Genomic DNA, 16,174 nt, shown 5'->3' with positions numbered 1-16,174 from the left:
TTATGAATATTTTGCATCTGTACTCATACACAGAAACCCAAATGATTTTCTTTCTCTCCTGAGACAGATGATGCACACTCTCTCTCTCTCTCTCTCTCTCTCTCTTTGGATATGTCTTCACTAGCCATGTTAAAGCACTGCCACAGCGCAGTAAAGTAGCAGTGTAGGCAAGGCCTCTCTCGCTGTTTTATTTATTTATTTATTGAGAGAGGGGGGGGGGAGGGGAGAGAGAGAGGCCTTGCCTACACTGCTACTTTACTGCGCTGTGCCAGTGCTTTAAAGTTGCTAGTGAAGACCTATCCGGAGAGAGAGAGAGAGAGAGAGAGAGAGAATGTTTACATTTTATTTGAGATATTTTTATGAAACACTTTGATGAAGGTGATGGGAGATTGTACAGTTAAATCCATGAATGTATCAGTGAATATATATTTGCAGCAGAATTCAGAAAAAACTGTTTGAGTAACAAACTTTGAGGCACAAAAATGTTTGTGATAATTCTTTAGTATTAACGCAAATCAGCATTCTAACGAGAAGTAATTCCAGGCACTGCCCTGTGTACAGAATGTTCTTTCTCAGAGTAGGAATAATTTGAACGAAAAGGTGTTTCCTTGCTATATCACAGTGTCTTCTCACAAATATGGAGGCATTGGCTCTTACCACCAAATGCTTGCCAATTGGTTTCTCCATGAGTGTTTCGCAGAGGAGACAAAATTGGTATGGAAGACTTTCACTCAAGGCTCCTCCTGTTGGGCATGGTTCTATGGTATATGCACATGGATATTTAGATCAGAATTTAGTCCTTAGATTTGAAATGTAGAGGCCAATTTTGATGCTTGGAATGGGGAGGAAAAAGCCTACAAAAACTTCTATAAAGAAGTACACCATCGGAATAGTTTACTCTCAATGCTTTTAAAATATAAATGGGATACTTTGGGCCTGATCCTGCTTTTCTATACGTTAATGGCAAAGCTTCCATTGACTTAATTGGGAGCAAGATGAGGCCCTTTAGCTACTAAGCTACGAATGCTAGCACCTGCCTGCCTTCAGGTGTTAAGTCTTCCGTCTGGTGATGAATTTACCATTTCATGGTTCCAAGAAAGGTATGTTCAGAATCTCACAAAGAAATGAATGTTTTAAATGGAATATAAAGGCTACAGAGTTTAAGTTTATAAGCTGAAATTTTCAGTGCAAAGCTTAATTTACTTTGTGTGTGTATGCGTGTGTGTGTGTGTGTGTGTTGCATCTTCAAGCAATAATAATAATGGAGAAGGAAAAAGAAGACCTGTTTCTCCTTGTATGATAGTTGGAACGGAGCAGGAGGATCTATGGGGCCAATGACCAGCTGATCTATATACAGTAATTTTATAAGAGAGTGGGAGTTGAGTACAACTTCCCAAGGTCTACCCTCGAAAGAGAAAATTATTCTACTTTCAATGCTAGAGAAAAGGCTTATAACAATAGTTTTGCATGTAGTCTGAATGTGATTAGGTCTCTACAAGAACAAAGAATAGCACCTTTTGCTATTGGCAGGAAAATATCCCACTGTCTCCTTCAATTTGAATCCTGTATAGTTAACATCAGTAGAGCTCTCTATTTATAACGTGGCTTCAAGACCCTGGTATAACTTTCCATCTATTGAGTGTTTCAGTTGATTTGCAAGTGCAAAGAGAGACAAAGAAGGAGCTGCCAACAAACAGACAGACAGGCAAGAGATGAGAAAAATGAATTTTCAAACAGAGAGCCCACTAAAACATACACTGTGGTATCATCTTAATGGAAATGATTGGTTTCGAGAGGATGGTTCTCTGGGATGACTTTTTGTGCTGATGTGAAGTGTGCAGTTAGTCCAACATTATAAACATTATGGGCAAAGTAAAACCCTTCTTTGTACAGACAGCTTAAGACTGGGTTGTGTTGCATTCATTTGTACCTTAGCATATTACCAGTGAATACAATTTATAGTCAACAGCTGTTTGAAGCCTTACTCTTCAGTTGCAGAGCCTGATTTTCCGCTGCCTGGCAATTTGGTATAGAGCGCTACCATTATGTATGGGTCTGAGCCTGCAGCCACTAGGTGGCCAAAATCACTAGTGGTTTCTGTGAGAGTTGTGCTTGAGGGCTTGCTACACTACCCTGTGGGGTCGATCTAAGATACGCAACTTCAGCTACGTGAATAGCATAGCTGAAGTCGACGTACTTAGATCTACTTACCGCAGTGTCTTCACTGCAGTAAGTCGACAGCTGACACTCTCCCGTCTACTCCGCTTGCACTTCTCATTCTGGAGGAGTACCGGAGTCGACAGGAGAGCACTCAGCAGTCAATTTATTGCGTCTATACTAGACGCAATAAATCAACCGCCGCTGGATCGATCGCTGCCCGCCGATCCAGCGGGTAGTATAGACAAGCCCTGAGCAGGGACTGCAGGATTGAGTGGAGTGGAGATAATCCTGTTTAGGTAGCATTTGACACTCAAATCGCACAGATGTGAAGTGACCGCATGTAGTCTGAATGTGATTAGGTCTCTACAAGAACAAAGAATAGCACCTTTTGCTATTGGCAGGAAAATATCCCACTGTCTCCTTCAATTTGGATCATGTAAAAGTGCTCCACTTAGGAAGAAAAAATCAGTTTCACACATACAGAATGGGAAGAGACTGTCTAGGAAGGAGTACGGCAGAAAGGGATCTAGGGGTGATAGTGGACCACAAGCTAAATATGAGTCAACAGTGTGATGCCGTTGCAAAAAAAAGCAAACATGATTCTGGGATGTATTAACAGGTGTGTTGTGAGCAAGACACGAGAAGTCATTCTTCCGCTCTACTCTGCTCTGGTTAGGCCTCAGCTGGAGTATTGTGTCCAGTTCTGGGCACCGCATTTCAAGAAAGATGTGGAGAAATTGGAAAGAGTCCAGAGAAGAGCAACAAGAATGATTAAAGGTCTTGAGAACATGACCTATGAAGGAAGGCTGAAGGAATTGGGTTTGTTTAGTTTGGAAAAGAGAAGACTGAGAGGGGACATGATAGCAGTTTTCAGGTATCTAAAAGGGTGTAATAAGGAGGAGGGAGAAAACTTGTTCACCTTAGCCTCTAAGGATAGAACAAGAAGCAATGGGTTTAAACTGCAGCAAGGGAGGTCTAGGTTGGACATTAGGAAAAAGTTCCTAACTGTCAGCGTGGTTAAACACTGGAATAAATTGCCTAGGGAGGTTGTGGAATCTCCATCTCTGGAGATATTTAAGAGTAGGTTAGATAAATGTCTATCAGGGATGGTCTAGACAGTATTTGGTCCTGCCATGCGGGCAGGGGACTGGACTCGATGACCTCTCGAGGTCCCTTCCAGTCCCAGAATCTATGAATCTATGAAGGGCTGGAAGTTGGAGGATCATGCCCATTGTTTGCCATTATACATCATTTTATTTTCCAACATTTCAAGTTTTCAGTTAGCACTGTTTAATTATTTTATTTATAGGATTTTTGCTTCAGTTAGAGTCTTTGCCCCTCAAGAATTTTTATTTCTGCAGACGCACGAAGTCCTGTATTGTAATGAGCTTACAGCATATCATTTGTTAGCCCATGTTGAAAAGAGTTAACGCAAGCCTTAGTTTTTATACATGTCTTTGATGCACATTAGGCAAATTTCTCTTTTCAAATTCCAGGGGGAGCGCACACGGGGGAGCGGGGGGAGAAGGGGGGCATAGTTAAAGAAGTGAAAGACATAAGAGTAAATCTTTTGTTTGCCTTCCTTTTTCTCTTGAGGTTTCATCACATCTGCCTACCAGCAGTATCTGTGTGGTAACACCCACTAGCTGTGGAAGAGCTTCATTATTTAAACACTCAGGGCCAGAACCTCAACTGGTGTAAATCAACACAGCTCTGTTAAGATCAGTGGAGCCATGCTGATTTTACACCAGCTGAGGGCTTGGTCGTCAGAGTTGTATTTGTATTACAATTCAAATCTGTACTTGAAATACAGATGGGCCCAAGCTACAAAGTTCAGCTCCTGATCCAAACATGACGAAAATCCAGGGATATTCAGGTCTGAGTTTAGATTCAGTCCTTTATAGATCATGGGGTAGTTGCAAAATTCAGAAATACATTTCCCTAGTCTCAGGATGGGAAGGGGGTATTCATCCAGGGTTTGGTTCAGGCTGATTTGTAATCTTCAAGAAAAGAATTGCCACGCATAAAGATTCCCAAAGACAAATGACATTGGCGATCCCATCCCTCTGTCCTTTCTTCCTTACCAACTTGCTATTTGCTGTACAGATTAGGGCTTTTTAATGTAGAGCGTTCAGTGGGTTTTTTTAATTTAGAGACAATCATTTAGAAACAAGATGGGATGTTGCCAAGATATACAGAAATACCTTATCCTGGAGTTGCCTTGAGAGACCTTTGAAAGACTTTAATGAAAAACACAGATTTTTTTTCCCATCACTGGAACTAGGTATTTGGCCCCAAGTGTTGAATGATGGAATGTTCCAATTATAGGCAAAAAGTGCTTTAAAGTGTATTTAAAATGAAAACTTACCTCAGGGATACTTTTGATTGCTGTAAAGTGGCTTCCCTGTAGGTTTACCTTCTGCACGCTGGTATTGTTGAAACTCAACAAATAAAGTTCTTGTTTGCTCTTTCACATTCCCCCCTGAAGTCCTCATTCTTAACTCCCTAAAGTTTAAGAGCTACATATAGAGAATAAATTGGTGTGCATAGGAGGAGGGATGGTGAGGATTCATTTTGTTGGAATAATTAGTATCATGTGTTTAAAAGTGTTGTTGATTTCATCCCTTAACAATACAGGTAATGAGTGATGAAAATCCCACTGTTTACTTTCACAAATGTGTGCAACCAGTTCTGCTGCCAACTGGGTATTTCCTGCAATGTTAGTTTAGTAATTAGTGAATTTTCAAAGAGTTTTAGCTAGCAGTTTCAGAATGGATGGATAGTCTTGCAGGTAACGAATAGGGCTATGGGTCGTCTGTCCCCAGCTGTGCCACAGGCTTGTCTGATCATGGGCATTTAATTGCCCTAAAATTCACTTTACTCATTTGTAAAATGGAACTAATAAGCCTAGGTCCTTAGCTGTGCCTGAACTCCACCTGGTACTGCTGAGAAGTGAGGGCAAAGGTGGCTTTAACCTACCTTTGTACTTATCTAATTCCTACGCCTTCTGAGAGCTGGCCTGGGCTAGCCTTCTGCACAATTTAGAACAGCCTCAAAATGATTATTTCCCCATTTAGGCCACCTATACGTCTGCTGTACTTAGGAAGTGTCCCCTAATGCTATAGGTCTTTCCTATGTTCAGGAGTAACACTGACTGCTCCATATCACATCTACTTACTTGTGTTGTACCCACAAGTGCCTCTCTGTGTTCCCACTTGCACCAGCACATGCCATTTGCCTTAGTTAAGGCATGCAACAAGCACACTATATTTTGAATATGTAATCCGTAATGTGTAATATCTAACTCAGTGTTCATTCTCCAGATCTTTGTAACCTGGATAATGTAAACCAGCCATATAACTAATGTTTCACTGATGATAACCTGATTTAACTGAGCTTTAAAACTTCTTAACTGTCTTTGTGCTTCGGTTTGATAAATCTGCCTTTTTTGTCAAAGCAGCTAAATGAAGTAGCCATCACTGCTGTTTAAATTCCAGACTAGAGGCAGTGGAAAATCCTCTGATAAGACTGGGAAAAGTGAGTGACATTTCCTAAAATGGGTTTGTTTGTTTTTTAAATTCAGATCCCACTACAATGCAACCCATATCACAGATCAATTAGTGCAGTTAGCATATTCATGCCTGATCTGGAATTTGCTCTAAACATGCCTAAGGTCGAATGAGAATGGAGAACATTATTGTATGTAATTATTTCATGAGAATAAATAAGGATTCCAGCAACAGCTTAGAGCTAATGTAACAGTAGAACAATTAGAGTTTCTGAGCTACTGCACAAACATACAAATGCAAGATCATTACAATAAGTACATTGACTATTTTGACTTATTTTATTTTAATGAGCATAACTAACCTAAGGTTATAGTGATTGGTAAGAATAAAGGAAACATGACAACTATCAAACATATGAAATAATAGCCAATTTGTCAAAGCAGTATCAGTTCAATAGAGATGTGTTGGGTATAATGTTAATGAGCTTTACATTTTTTACATTTCTCTTGCTCTATTTGCTGCTTGCTTCTTTTCTTGTTGAGTCATGTGCTGGAGGCATGGTCTGAACACGGGATTGGGAGCCGGTTACTGCTGAGGTCTAAGCCTGACTTTGCTTTGATATTGAATCACTGTGTGTCCTTTGGCAAGTTGTTACCTCATTCCTCCCCCTACGCCCCCACTCTGTAAAATAGGAATAATAATATACTTCTCAGGGAAGAGGTGTGAGAAATAATTAGCTAACATTTGTAAAGTGCTTTTGACTATGAAACGTGATACATCAGTGCTAAGAATTATTACCATCATTCATTATTATTATTAGTGGATGTCGTCACTGACTCTGTTTTATTAGGCCTACCAGAAGTGGCAAGAAAACTTAAAGAGAAACCTACCCAAAAATCAGTACGTATTCCTGAAGGTAGTTTCATACCAATTTCCCACCACTTCCTCTGGCTGTTGGTAGCATTAATAAAGGGAGACATTGTCTGTTCTTGGGGCCTAAAAAATATATTCCTCACCTACTAGCTTGAGGGCCCGTACTTATTATGGTGAGAAATATCTACTCAGCCACACCCCTTGCTCGCTGAAGGAATAAAGCAGTTGTGCTGTGTGTTTAACTAAAGTATTGTCAATCAACTTCCCATTTAATCAGTTTATTAAACATGTAACTAACTACTGTGGGTCCCTCACTTTTGTCCTAGCTTTTTCTCCATTCACTCCACTTTTTCTTGTTTTCTTTCAAGGAATAGGTAGTCTTTTCTCTCGGTGTTTGTTTCCTCTTGTCTCTTAACTCTTTTATACCCCCTTTTTTCCCCCTTCCCTCATTACTCCCTATAGTCTTTCTCTGACATGCACAATTCTCCCCTCTCTCATATGAATATATATATCTATATATATCTATATATATATCTATATAGATATATATAGATATAGATATATATCCTGTTTCTTAATCAAAACACCCTGCTTCCTGGGAGAGATTTTCAAAGACACACAGGAGAGTTAGGTACGTAACTGCCATTGACTTTTCATGGGAGTTGGGCACCTCACTTCTTTATGCCTTTGAAAATCCACTCACCCCCATCCATACAATATCTCTCCCTTGTGCCCATTCTGTGCACACCCTCACCCACACAGTGACTCATCTATCAGTCTCCGACACAGGGCTTGAAAAATATAGCATAGCTAGCAGCCAGCGGGCTAAACTGTGACAAGAGGCCCCACTGAGTAGGTAGCTATGTGCATACGCACTGACTCCAGGGGTGTTCTGGGGTTCAAGCACCAACATTTAAAAACAAACAAACAAACAAAAAGATGAGTGCTCAGCACTCGCCAGCCACAGCTGTTTGGCGGCTGAGGGAGGCGCTTGGGGGAGGGAGGAGAGCAGCGAGCAGCAGGTGGTGGCTTCGGCAGAGGGGTTGGAGTGGGGCAGGAAGAGGGCAGGGGCCTTGAGGGCAGGGCGCAGAGCTGGGACGGGGCCTCAGGAGCAGGCGTGGAGCACCCCCAAGTTAAAATAAAACTCTGCCTATGGCCACATGTCCCCTCTGCATTTCCTCTCACTGCTACCCATGCAGGATCACAGGCAGAAAGGAGGCCACAACTGTTGGCAGAAGCAGATGCAGCAGCACAAGGAGAGAAGGCTGTTGCTGGCCTCAGGTTCCTTCAGCCCCCAGCAACCTGTCATAAACTCTGTCATAAACTCCCACAGCCTCAGGCTCCTCATCCACCGAGCCACTCCCTGGACAGCCTCCAGCTTCTCCTCAAGCTCCCACTCAAGCCTTCGTCCACCTAGCTAACCTCCAGGCAGTCACCACTTTCTTTCAGATGCCCCCACTCAGCCGAGCACTCTGACAACCACCTAAATACCTTAGTACCCCAGGTACCTTCCAGCAACCTCAGACACCCACCCACCCCAGTCTCCCCAGCACACAGTCACAGCTGCCAAGTTTTGAGCAACTCCCATAGCCTACCACTGAAACTGGTTGGGGCTGGGTGTGTTTGGCCATGAGCTGAAGTGTATCCAGATTATTTACAAATATGCAAATTCATCATTAAATAGCTTGCATAAATGTCAGCAATGGAGCTGTGCAGAATTTGGCAGCTGTGTTTTACTAACCAGCCTTATGAGAGAAAATGGATATCTGAATGTAAATTTGTTTTTGCTACCCACAACACTTATTCACTTCTGGAGAATGTTTGTATGAATGTTGCAACAGAGCATTAGGAGGAAGAAGAGAAACTAGCTGCGTTCTGCCAATTGTGAAGGGAAAACGCCCACCATACGTTGTAGAATTTCACTGAATTTGCTTAGTGTGTAAGTCACACTTAGAGCGCTAAGGGACCAGATAATTTTATGGCCAACAATTGAAGTCAGTCACAGATTTAGGTAAGGACTGGTTTATCGGCAGGTTTGCATATTAATATGGAGTAACCAAAGATTGATACATAGGGTGTACGCTGATTTCTGCACACGTTATGATGGAAGTGGTTCCGCCATGTACAGTCAGCCAAGTGCGTTGTGTTTCCCTAGCCCCCTTTCCTGTGAATCATCAGGTATTGGCCAGAACTGGAGGCAGAAACTGAACTTGTTAAACAAATATGCTGATCTGGTGTGACACATCTTTTGTTCCTCTTTCTAGAGATACTTGCAATATGGAACAGCAAAAGATGGTTTTTTTTGGGTAAATCACATAAATGTGCCTCATTTACAGGCATAGCAGTTCTGAGTGAGATTAATAAATATGTGTTGGAGACTATTGAGATCGGGACAGGAAGTGGAATAGCATCAGAAAAGAACTTCGGCGGTGGGAAATACACATCTGGTGAGCGCTGCCACGAGGCAGGCTCCTGAGTTTTGCACTCTAAGCTGCCACAAGCGACTAAACTTTATTTCTCCTGTGACCCAGTCACTAAGGCTTGTAACTATTCGAGATGACGAAAAGGATGTGGTCTGCCTTGAGATTCTTCCTGCTGACCCCTATCACCTTCACCAAGAGCTGTCAGGAGCATAGCATTGAGTCTGATGACAAAACAAAATGTAACCTAGGAATCTTCATTGGCAATCGCCGCTACACTAAAACAAGTTTCTATAGCAACGGGGGGTGAAATTATGAAGCAAATTGTTATTCTATGCCTGATTAGGAGAACTGTTAATTGAGGACATCAAGAAGGCTGGAGTGTTTAATGCCTGTTTTGCTTTAGTCTTCACTAAAAATGTTAATGGTCACAAGATTAATATTAACACAATTAATATTAACAAGTGGGAAGGAACGCAAGCAATCAACACAATTAATATTAACAAGGGGGAAGGAACGCAAGCAAAGTTAGGGAAAGAACAAGTTAAAGAATATATGTGGCCTGGTGAAATTCATCTTATGGCACTTAAGGAATTAGTTGAAACAATCTCAGAACTGTTAGCAAGTATCTCTTCAAGAACTCCTGGAGGCCAGGTGAGATCCCGGAGGACAGGAGAAGGGCAAACACAGTATCTGCTTTTAAAAAGGAGAACAAAGAGGATGCAGGGAATTATACACTAGTCAGCCTAACTTTGATATCTGGAAAGATACTGGAACAAATTATTTAACAATCAATTTGTAAGTACCTAAAAGATAATAGGGTTATAAGGAATAGATTTGTCAAGAACAAATCATGCCAAACCAACCTAAATTCCCTCTTTGTTACTGACCTAGTGGAAGTGGGGGGGGAGGGACAGTAGACATGATATAACTTGATTTTTAAGTAAGGCTTTTGGCACAGTCTCACATGACATTCTCATAAGCAAACTAGGGAAATGTGATCTAGATTAAATTATTGTAAAGTGGGTGATAAATTAGTTGAAAGACCATACTCAAAGAGTAGTTATCAATAGGTCACTGCTGAACTGGGAGGGTGTATTTTATGGGGTCCTGCACTGGGCATGTTTAATCTTGAGAAAAGAAGAGTGAGGAGGGTCTGAAAACAGTCTTCAAATATGTTAAGGGCTGTTATAAAGACGATTGGGATCAAATGTTCTCGATGTTCACTGAAGGTAGGATGAGAAGTAATGGGTTTAATCTGCAGTAAAGGAGATATAGATATTAGGAAAAGCTTTCTAACTAGAGAGGTAAATAAATTCTGGAATAGGCTTCCCAGGGAGGTTATGGAATCACCATCATTGGAGGTTTTTAAGAACAAGTTGGACAAATACCTGACAGTGGTGGTCTAGATATATTTGGTCTTGCCTCAGCACAGAGGGTTGGATTTGACAACTTCTCAAGGTCCCTTCCAGCCCTACATTTCCGTGACTCTGTTCATGTTTCCTTGGGTGCATTGCTTTTCCTGGATAAAACATTTTTTTCAGTTATAGTGGTGGTGATATGTATAACTATGACAATATGATCGTTTTGGGTAGGAGGAATATTAAAGAGACAATCAGTTCTTAGCCAAGTTTCCTTTTTGAACTATATAATTCATCAGGCTGTTGGAAAACGAACTAGATTCCCATTTAGGAATGAGGGGTGTAATCTGAGCATCACTGACCACCATTCACTCCACTCCTACACATTGCTTATTGTTTATATATAACCTTTACTTACTGGCTGCATTGCTGTGATGCTGTCAAGCATCAGTCAGTAGCAACTCTCAAATCAAGTATCATTTTAAAAATGAAAAGTTTTATCATTGCCATGTAGCGTCATATGAACATACGAGGGGCTGGACTATCACATCTTTACTCACATCGAGTAGTACTTTAGTCCATAAAGCCAATGGGACTCCTCAAAGAGGAACTCAACACTGAGTGATCCAGATTCTGGAGCACTGACTCATGCAAGTAGTCCCATTGAAGTGATTTGAAGCTACTCAAGGGCTTAACTCCGCTCCCTTTGAACCCAGAGTTACAATATTGACTTTTAATGGGAGCAGAATCAAGCCCCACAGGAATCAATGCTCAAAAACATAAGCCTCCCCATTCTGGCCCAGTGAGTGAGCCTGGGGATCGCAGTCTAATGTGTATTTTATTGTGTATGCCTTTTTTTTTAAAAATTGACTTTACTCTTTAATATAGAAGTTGCATGTAATGAGATTTAAAAAGTGTAGTAACATGCATGTAACTTTCCCCCCTTTTGTAGGATGGTTATTTTTCCCACCGGCCAAAAGAGAAAATGCGAACAGACAGCAATAATGAAAACTCTGTACCCAAGGACTTTGAAAATATTGATAACAGTAACTTTGCTCCCAGGACTCAGAGGCAAAAATACCAGCCTGAACTGGCGAAGAAGCCTCTTAGCAAGCAGAAGGAGCACTTGAAAAAGAAACTGGAGCAAGAAGGAAAGGTGAAGGAGAACTCACTCCTGGGGAAGACCTCCAATGAAGTGCTTCAGTTCAGCCATCATGATGTAAAGAATAGCAGCAGCAATTTGAAGGAGATTCACAGGTCTCCCAGACAGCCTCCTTTAAAAAGGAGTGGGAACAGCTCCCCTGAAATAAGATACGACCAGCCACCAAAATGTGAAATATCGGGCAAGGAGGCACTTTCAGCTCTGTCTCGGTCCAAATCCAAGCACTGTCGGCGGGAGATTGCAGAGATATACTGTCAACACAAGCAAGGAAAGCTGATGCCTGAGAACGTGATGCGTCTGTGTCCCCTGGATGGTAAGTCAATAGATGCTAGAGTGGAATATGCTACACAACCACACGGGGAGGGGGGAATTTTATGCAATAACAGCCTCTTGACTCTGGTCCAGTACAGTAAAAATCAAGATTATGCAGTAAAGTATAGCATTATTTTTCTGGTTTGTGCCAAACAGCAAGTATCTAAAGATTTCTTTAACAGAGAACTGTGCAGAGAACACAAGACTCTTGTTAAGCATATATTGAATGTTCTGCTTCAGTTTTCTTCCATTAGATTTTTCCCATGCAATTTTAACCAGTTTTCAAACGATGATGCTAGTTCTCTCAGGCAGCGGCAGTTACAGTGTTTCCTTCTAAAGTTAGAGGCATATTTGAGAGTGGATGTTCATTCATTCCATCCCATTATTCGACAAAGGAGATGCACGCTATGTGGGAAACGTGGCGATAACCACAGTGAACATTGGCACTTCTGCCAGCCAACAAAGGGACAACATTGCTGTTTCCTGCCAGGGGACAGAGAGCTGCTGGATGGAAACTGTTAACCTGGAGGCAGGAAAAGTAGGGTAAATAAGATAGTAAACAAAGTAATTTGTGGCTCAGTTCTGTTTTAAGTGAAGTCTTGGTACAACAAATGTGGTTTTCAAAGCTTATTAGTTCCGAGTTTCAAATCCAAATCCATAGCCAAAGGACGAGGCTTTGTTTTATTGTTTTTTATTTGAATGTGGGATCAGATTTGTGGCTTATTGCACACGGCTTTCTTTTGGTGTGTGGGTGTGTGCGCGCTGTCCTTTTTACGCCCTTCAAGAAGAGCTCCTCTCATTTCACCATTTATTTAACTGTGAACTATCCATAGCTTAAAATGCATTCCTTTACTGCTGAATAGCTTGTGAGATGAAACATTACTATTAGCAGCAGTGGTATTTCTACAGCACTGCTAAGGCTCCAGTCCCACAATCAGCACTTCCCTGCTTGCGTAGGGTTAAGCACATGGTTAAGTTCTTTCCTGGATCGGAGCCTAAAGTGTACTTGGTGTTTTATAAACAAACGAGAAAAGGCCTTGAAGAGGTACAAAGGGAGGGGTGCAACTAAATCAAGTCTGGTGAATGGGATCTTTCACAGTGTTCCACTTCTTCAATGTATTTGTTTTGATGTTTGTGAGAGTTTTTTATAATTACTCTCTCGCGTTTGGAGTGACCATCATGCTCACACTAACACTCAGCATCACTTCTCTAAGTGGCAGAGAATAGGAAAACAGGAGATGGGTTAACAGACCTTGTGGAAGAATCAGGTTTTAAGGAGATATTTGGAGGAAAGAGTGGAGGCATGGCAGACCGGGTGAGAGAGGAAGGTAAAATCAAAAGATAAAGAGAGAAGAAGCTCAAGCAGAACTCTACTTCAGTGGCAGGCTGAGTTATATTGAGCTCTCTTCCAAAATAGTTCAAGAAAGTGTCCTGGAATAACGTATTCAGACTAAGGAATCTCTCAGCACTCTGGTTACTGGTACTGTGTACCTGGCCCTTTCCTGATAAATCATACAAAAATAAAATCTCAGATTCAGAAATTGTAGACTTACAGAAGTTGTTAGGACTTGTCTACATGGATGTTTAGTTTGCGGCAAGCTGGGATATGGATCTACCCCACAATAACTTGCTATGGATTAACTGTCCACATCGACTCTGCTGACGCACATTAACAGTGTGTTAATGCACTTTGTTCTAGTCCTGTTTCAAAGAGTTCTTGATCAAAATGCATTAATGTTAATGTGCGTCAGCAGGGTTCAACCAGATAGTTAGTCCACAGCAGGCTAGTGCGGGGTAGATTCACACCTCAGTTTGCCACAGATTAAATGTTTGTGTAGACAAGCCCTTAGAAATGTATACGATCACCAATATAATGTGTCTCTGGGCATCTATATCACAGCCAGCAATAAAGTGTTAGGTCTACTCTGTTTGATATATTTTCTATTTGCTGACCTAATTGTACCTGGGCACCTGGGGCAGTTCTATGTAAAGTAACAACAGTGAGATTGGTCATTACAAATATCTGTTGTTGTCGTTTCCCCCTTTTCTTCCTTAAGATACGCAATTTGGGTCTGACCTTGTGAGATAGTTGAGGGGGTCCAGCCCCTTGCAACACACCCCTGTGACTGCACCACTTGCCAGCTAATCTTTTCTCTTGGGACTTATTGTAACATTCCAAACCCACTGCAGCTTTAAACAGTCACCATTCTTAACATCAGCTTTCCCCAGAAATATTTCCTGATTCTCTCTTTAAATATGGAATTTCCCACAAGTACCTCTGTCCAAGGGTCTGGACAAGCGCCTTTCAGTCCTGGGCCAATAATAATTTTCTCTACTCAATTGTCTCACAAATGGCAGTATATGACATAAAATCAAACCTTTTGTTTATTACACAGCATAGTAAATGATAGAGGCAAGTTGACTGGTAAGTGATGAGACTAGGAAATAAGTCACTAAGATTCTATTAGTTGGTAAGTCATTTGATCTGTTTTTATTTTTAAAATGTGTGTGAATTCAGTAACAGCTGAGGCATGTTCCTGGACACCTACTTGAAGAGACCAAAAAAAACCCCCCAACAACCAACAGTTCCATAAATGAGGTGTGCAGGATGTATATTAAAATATAAGGTGTAGACAGGCTATTGCTAGGAGTCTTCAGATTAGCAGAAATGTCCCTGGAGCTCTGTAAAATTGTCAGCAGAGAGGCCCCTTTTTTGAGAATGTCTTTACCTAGGCAGATGGATCCTAATAGAAAATGTTGACTTTTCTTTGCCTCAAGGTTATTCCGTGCTGCCACACTGACAGCTGAAATTAACTGTTTCAAACACTGCCGAATTCTCCTTCAGGTAGTGTTCCCTGTAGTCTCCCTTAGACACAGGGGTAGAAAGAGCAGGCGTGGCAGTTTTGCAGTGGGGAAGTGATAGAGCAGCAGCATAACCAATGAAATGCCAAATGCTAATGCAGAAGGTACAAGCATACTGTAATGTAAGAGTCTTCTTAGGAATGGCAGAATTCCTAGGCAGCTTCTCAGCTGGGAAGTCGCACCCCTTTCAGAAGAGGAATTTAAGGGGTCAAGGAAAGACATTAGGCATCAACAGCATGGCCACTCGATGCCCTACAGGTAGGGTAACCAGACAGTAAAATCGGGACGGGGGTATGGGGTAATAGGAGCCTATATAAGAAAAAGCCTGAAATATCGGGACCGTCCCTATAAAATCGGGACATCTGGTCACCCTACCTACAGGAGGCACTCAGCAAACCTTGCAGGAGTAGGCCCTACTTCGAAGTTCAACCCTTTCTCGTTTAAAAAGTGAGCCTGATTTAAAAAAAAAAAAAAAAAAAGTTGTAGTCCCTTGTATTTTACAGCTACATTTCTAAGATACTTATCCACAAAAATGTAATTGTGCTGTGATTTCGTAGGCCAGTTGGATCAGATGTCCCCTCCCTTTTATCCTAAACTGTATGCATTGTTGTGCCGTGATAAACAACTGCGCTATCCCTCAGAGGCAGAGGCTACGTGAACCCAATATGTTCCTTAAAGGGCTGGTAAGCTTAATTAGGTAACATTTGTAGAGCACTAGCCCTAAGCTTTTGGAATGAAAGCACGATAGTGCTGGTATTACTGTTCTCTTGTGCATCGCTCTTAACATTCTAAACATCAGGAAAGCTCTGTGCTGCGTGTCAGCACAAGTCAGCCATTCTGGGGATCAATCTACGCGTTCAGCATGCCAAGTGATGTATCCTTATGTTTGCATATGAAAAAGATTTGTTATCTGTTTACAAGAGAGCTGTGAACTTTAAATATGTATGCATTGGTCCCACTCATTCATTCATTATCTCAATGTATAAACTTGTTTAAGAGCTATGGGTTCCATTGAGATGTCATCTAGAGTGCAATTCCCTAGGATCCATTCATAGATGCATAGCTGTTCAAAGCTGCAGAATAGTTAAATATGGCCATCAATCGTGGTATATGACTCCACTGAGCCAGACTGTCATAAATTCTAAGCGATACATTCACCTCGGTGTTTGTCAAGAGGAGCAGTATTTTATAAACTTTTTTTTTCGTTGAAGTATTTTATTATGTCGAAAGGCAAGAAGTGTAGAAACTCAAATGGATTATGGAAAGGACTGTTTAAACCTACAGTGTCATCCGTTGCTACTTCTCTGAAATGAGTGTGTTCGCTCCATGAGAACCAGAAGAGAGAAGCTCCATTCCAGCTGTGTACCGTATACTAAGAGTATACTGAAGCAGCAAAATAGAATATAAGACTTTACATGTCACCTGAATTGTTTAGCACTGTTAGTGTGCGTAGTTCTTTACAAATAGACTGTCTCTCACTCAAGGAGTACAAGGAATGATGACAAACCGGGGGGG

The 16,174-nt window shown here is 41.4% G+C and overlaps 1 protein-coding gene across 1 annotated transcript in view; it reads left to right on the top strand.

Moving 5' to 3' along the window:
- Positions 1-16,174, top strand: part of XYLT1 (xylosyltransferase 1) — a 318,750-nt gene that overhangs the window by 155,913 nt on the left and 146,663 nt on the right. Inside the window, exon 3 of the mRNA XM_034783464.1 lies at positions 11,276-11,798. Coding sequence (XP_034639355.1) covers positions 11,276-11,798 — 523 coding nt within the window. The remainder of the gene's footprint in view (positions 1-11,275; positions 11,799-16,174) is intronic.

Source organism: Trachemys scripta, chromosome 10 (genome assembly GCF_013100865.1).
Source record: "Trachemys scripta elegans isolate TJP31775 chromosome 10, CAS_Tse_1.0, whole genome shotgun sequence".
Classification (NCBI taxonomy): domain Eukaryota; kingdom Metazoa; phylum Chordata; order Testudines; family Emydidae; genus Trachemys; species Trachemys scripta.
Note: the sequence above shows the minus strand (reverse complement) of the source record. Positions and strands in the feature narration are given on the sequence as shown.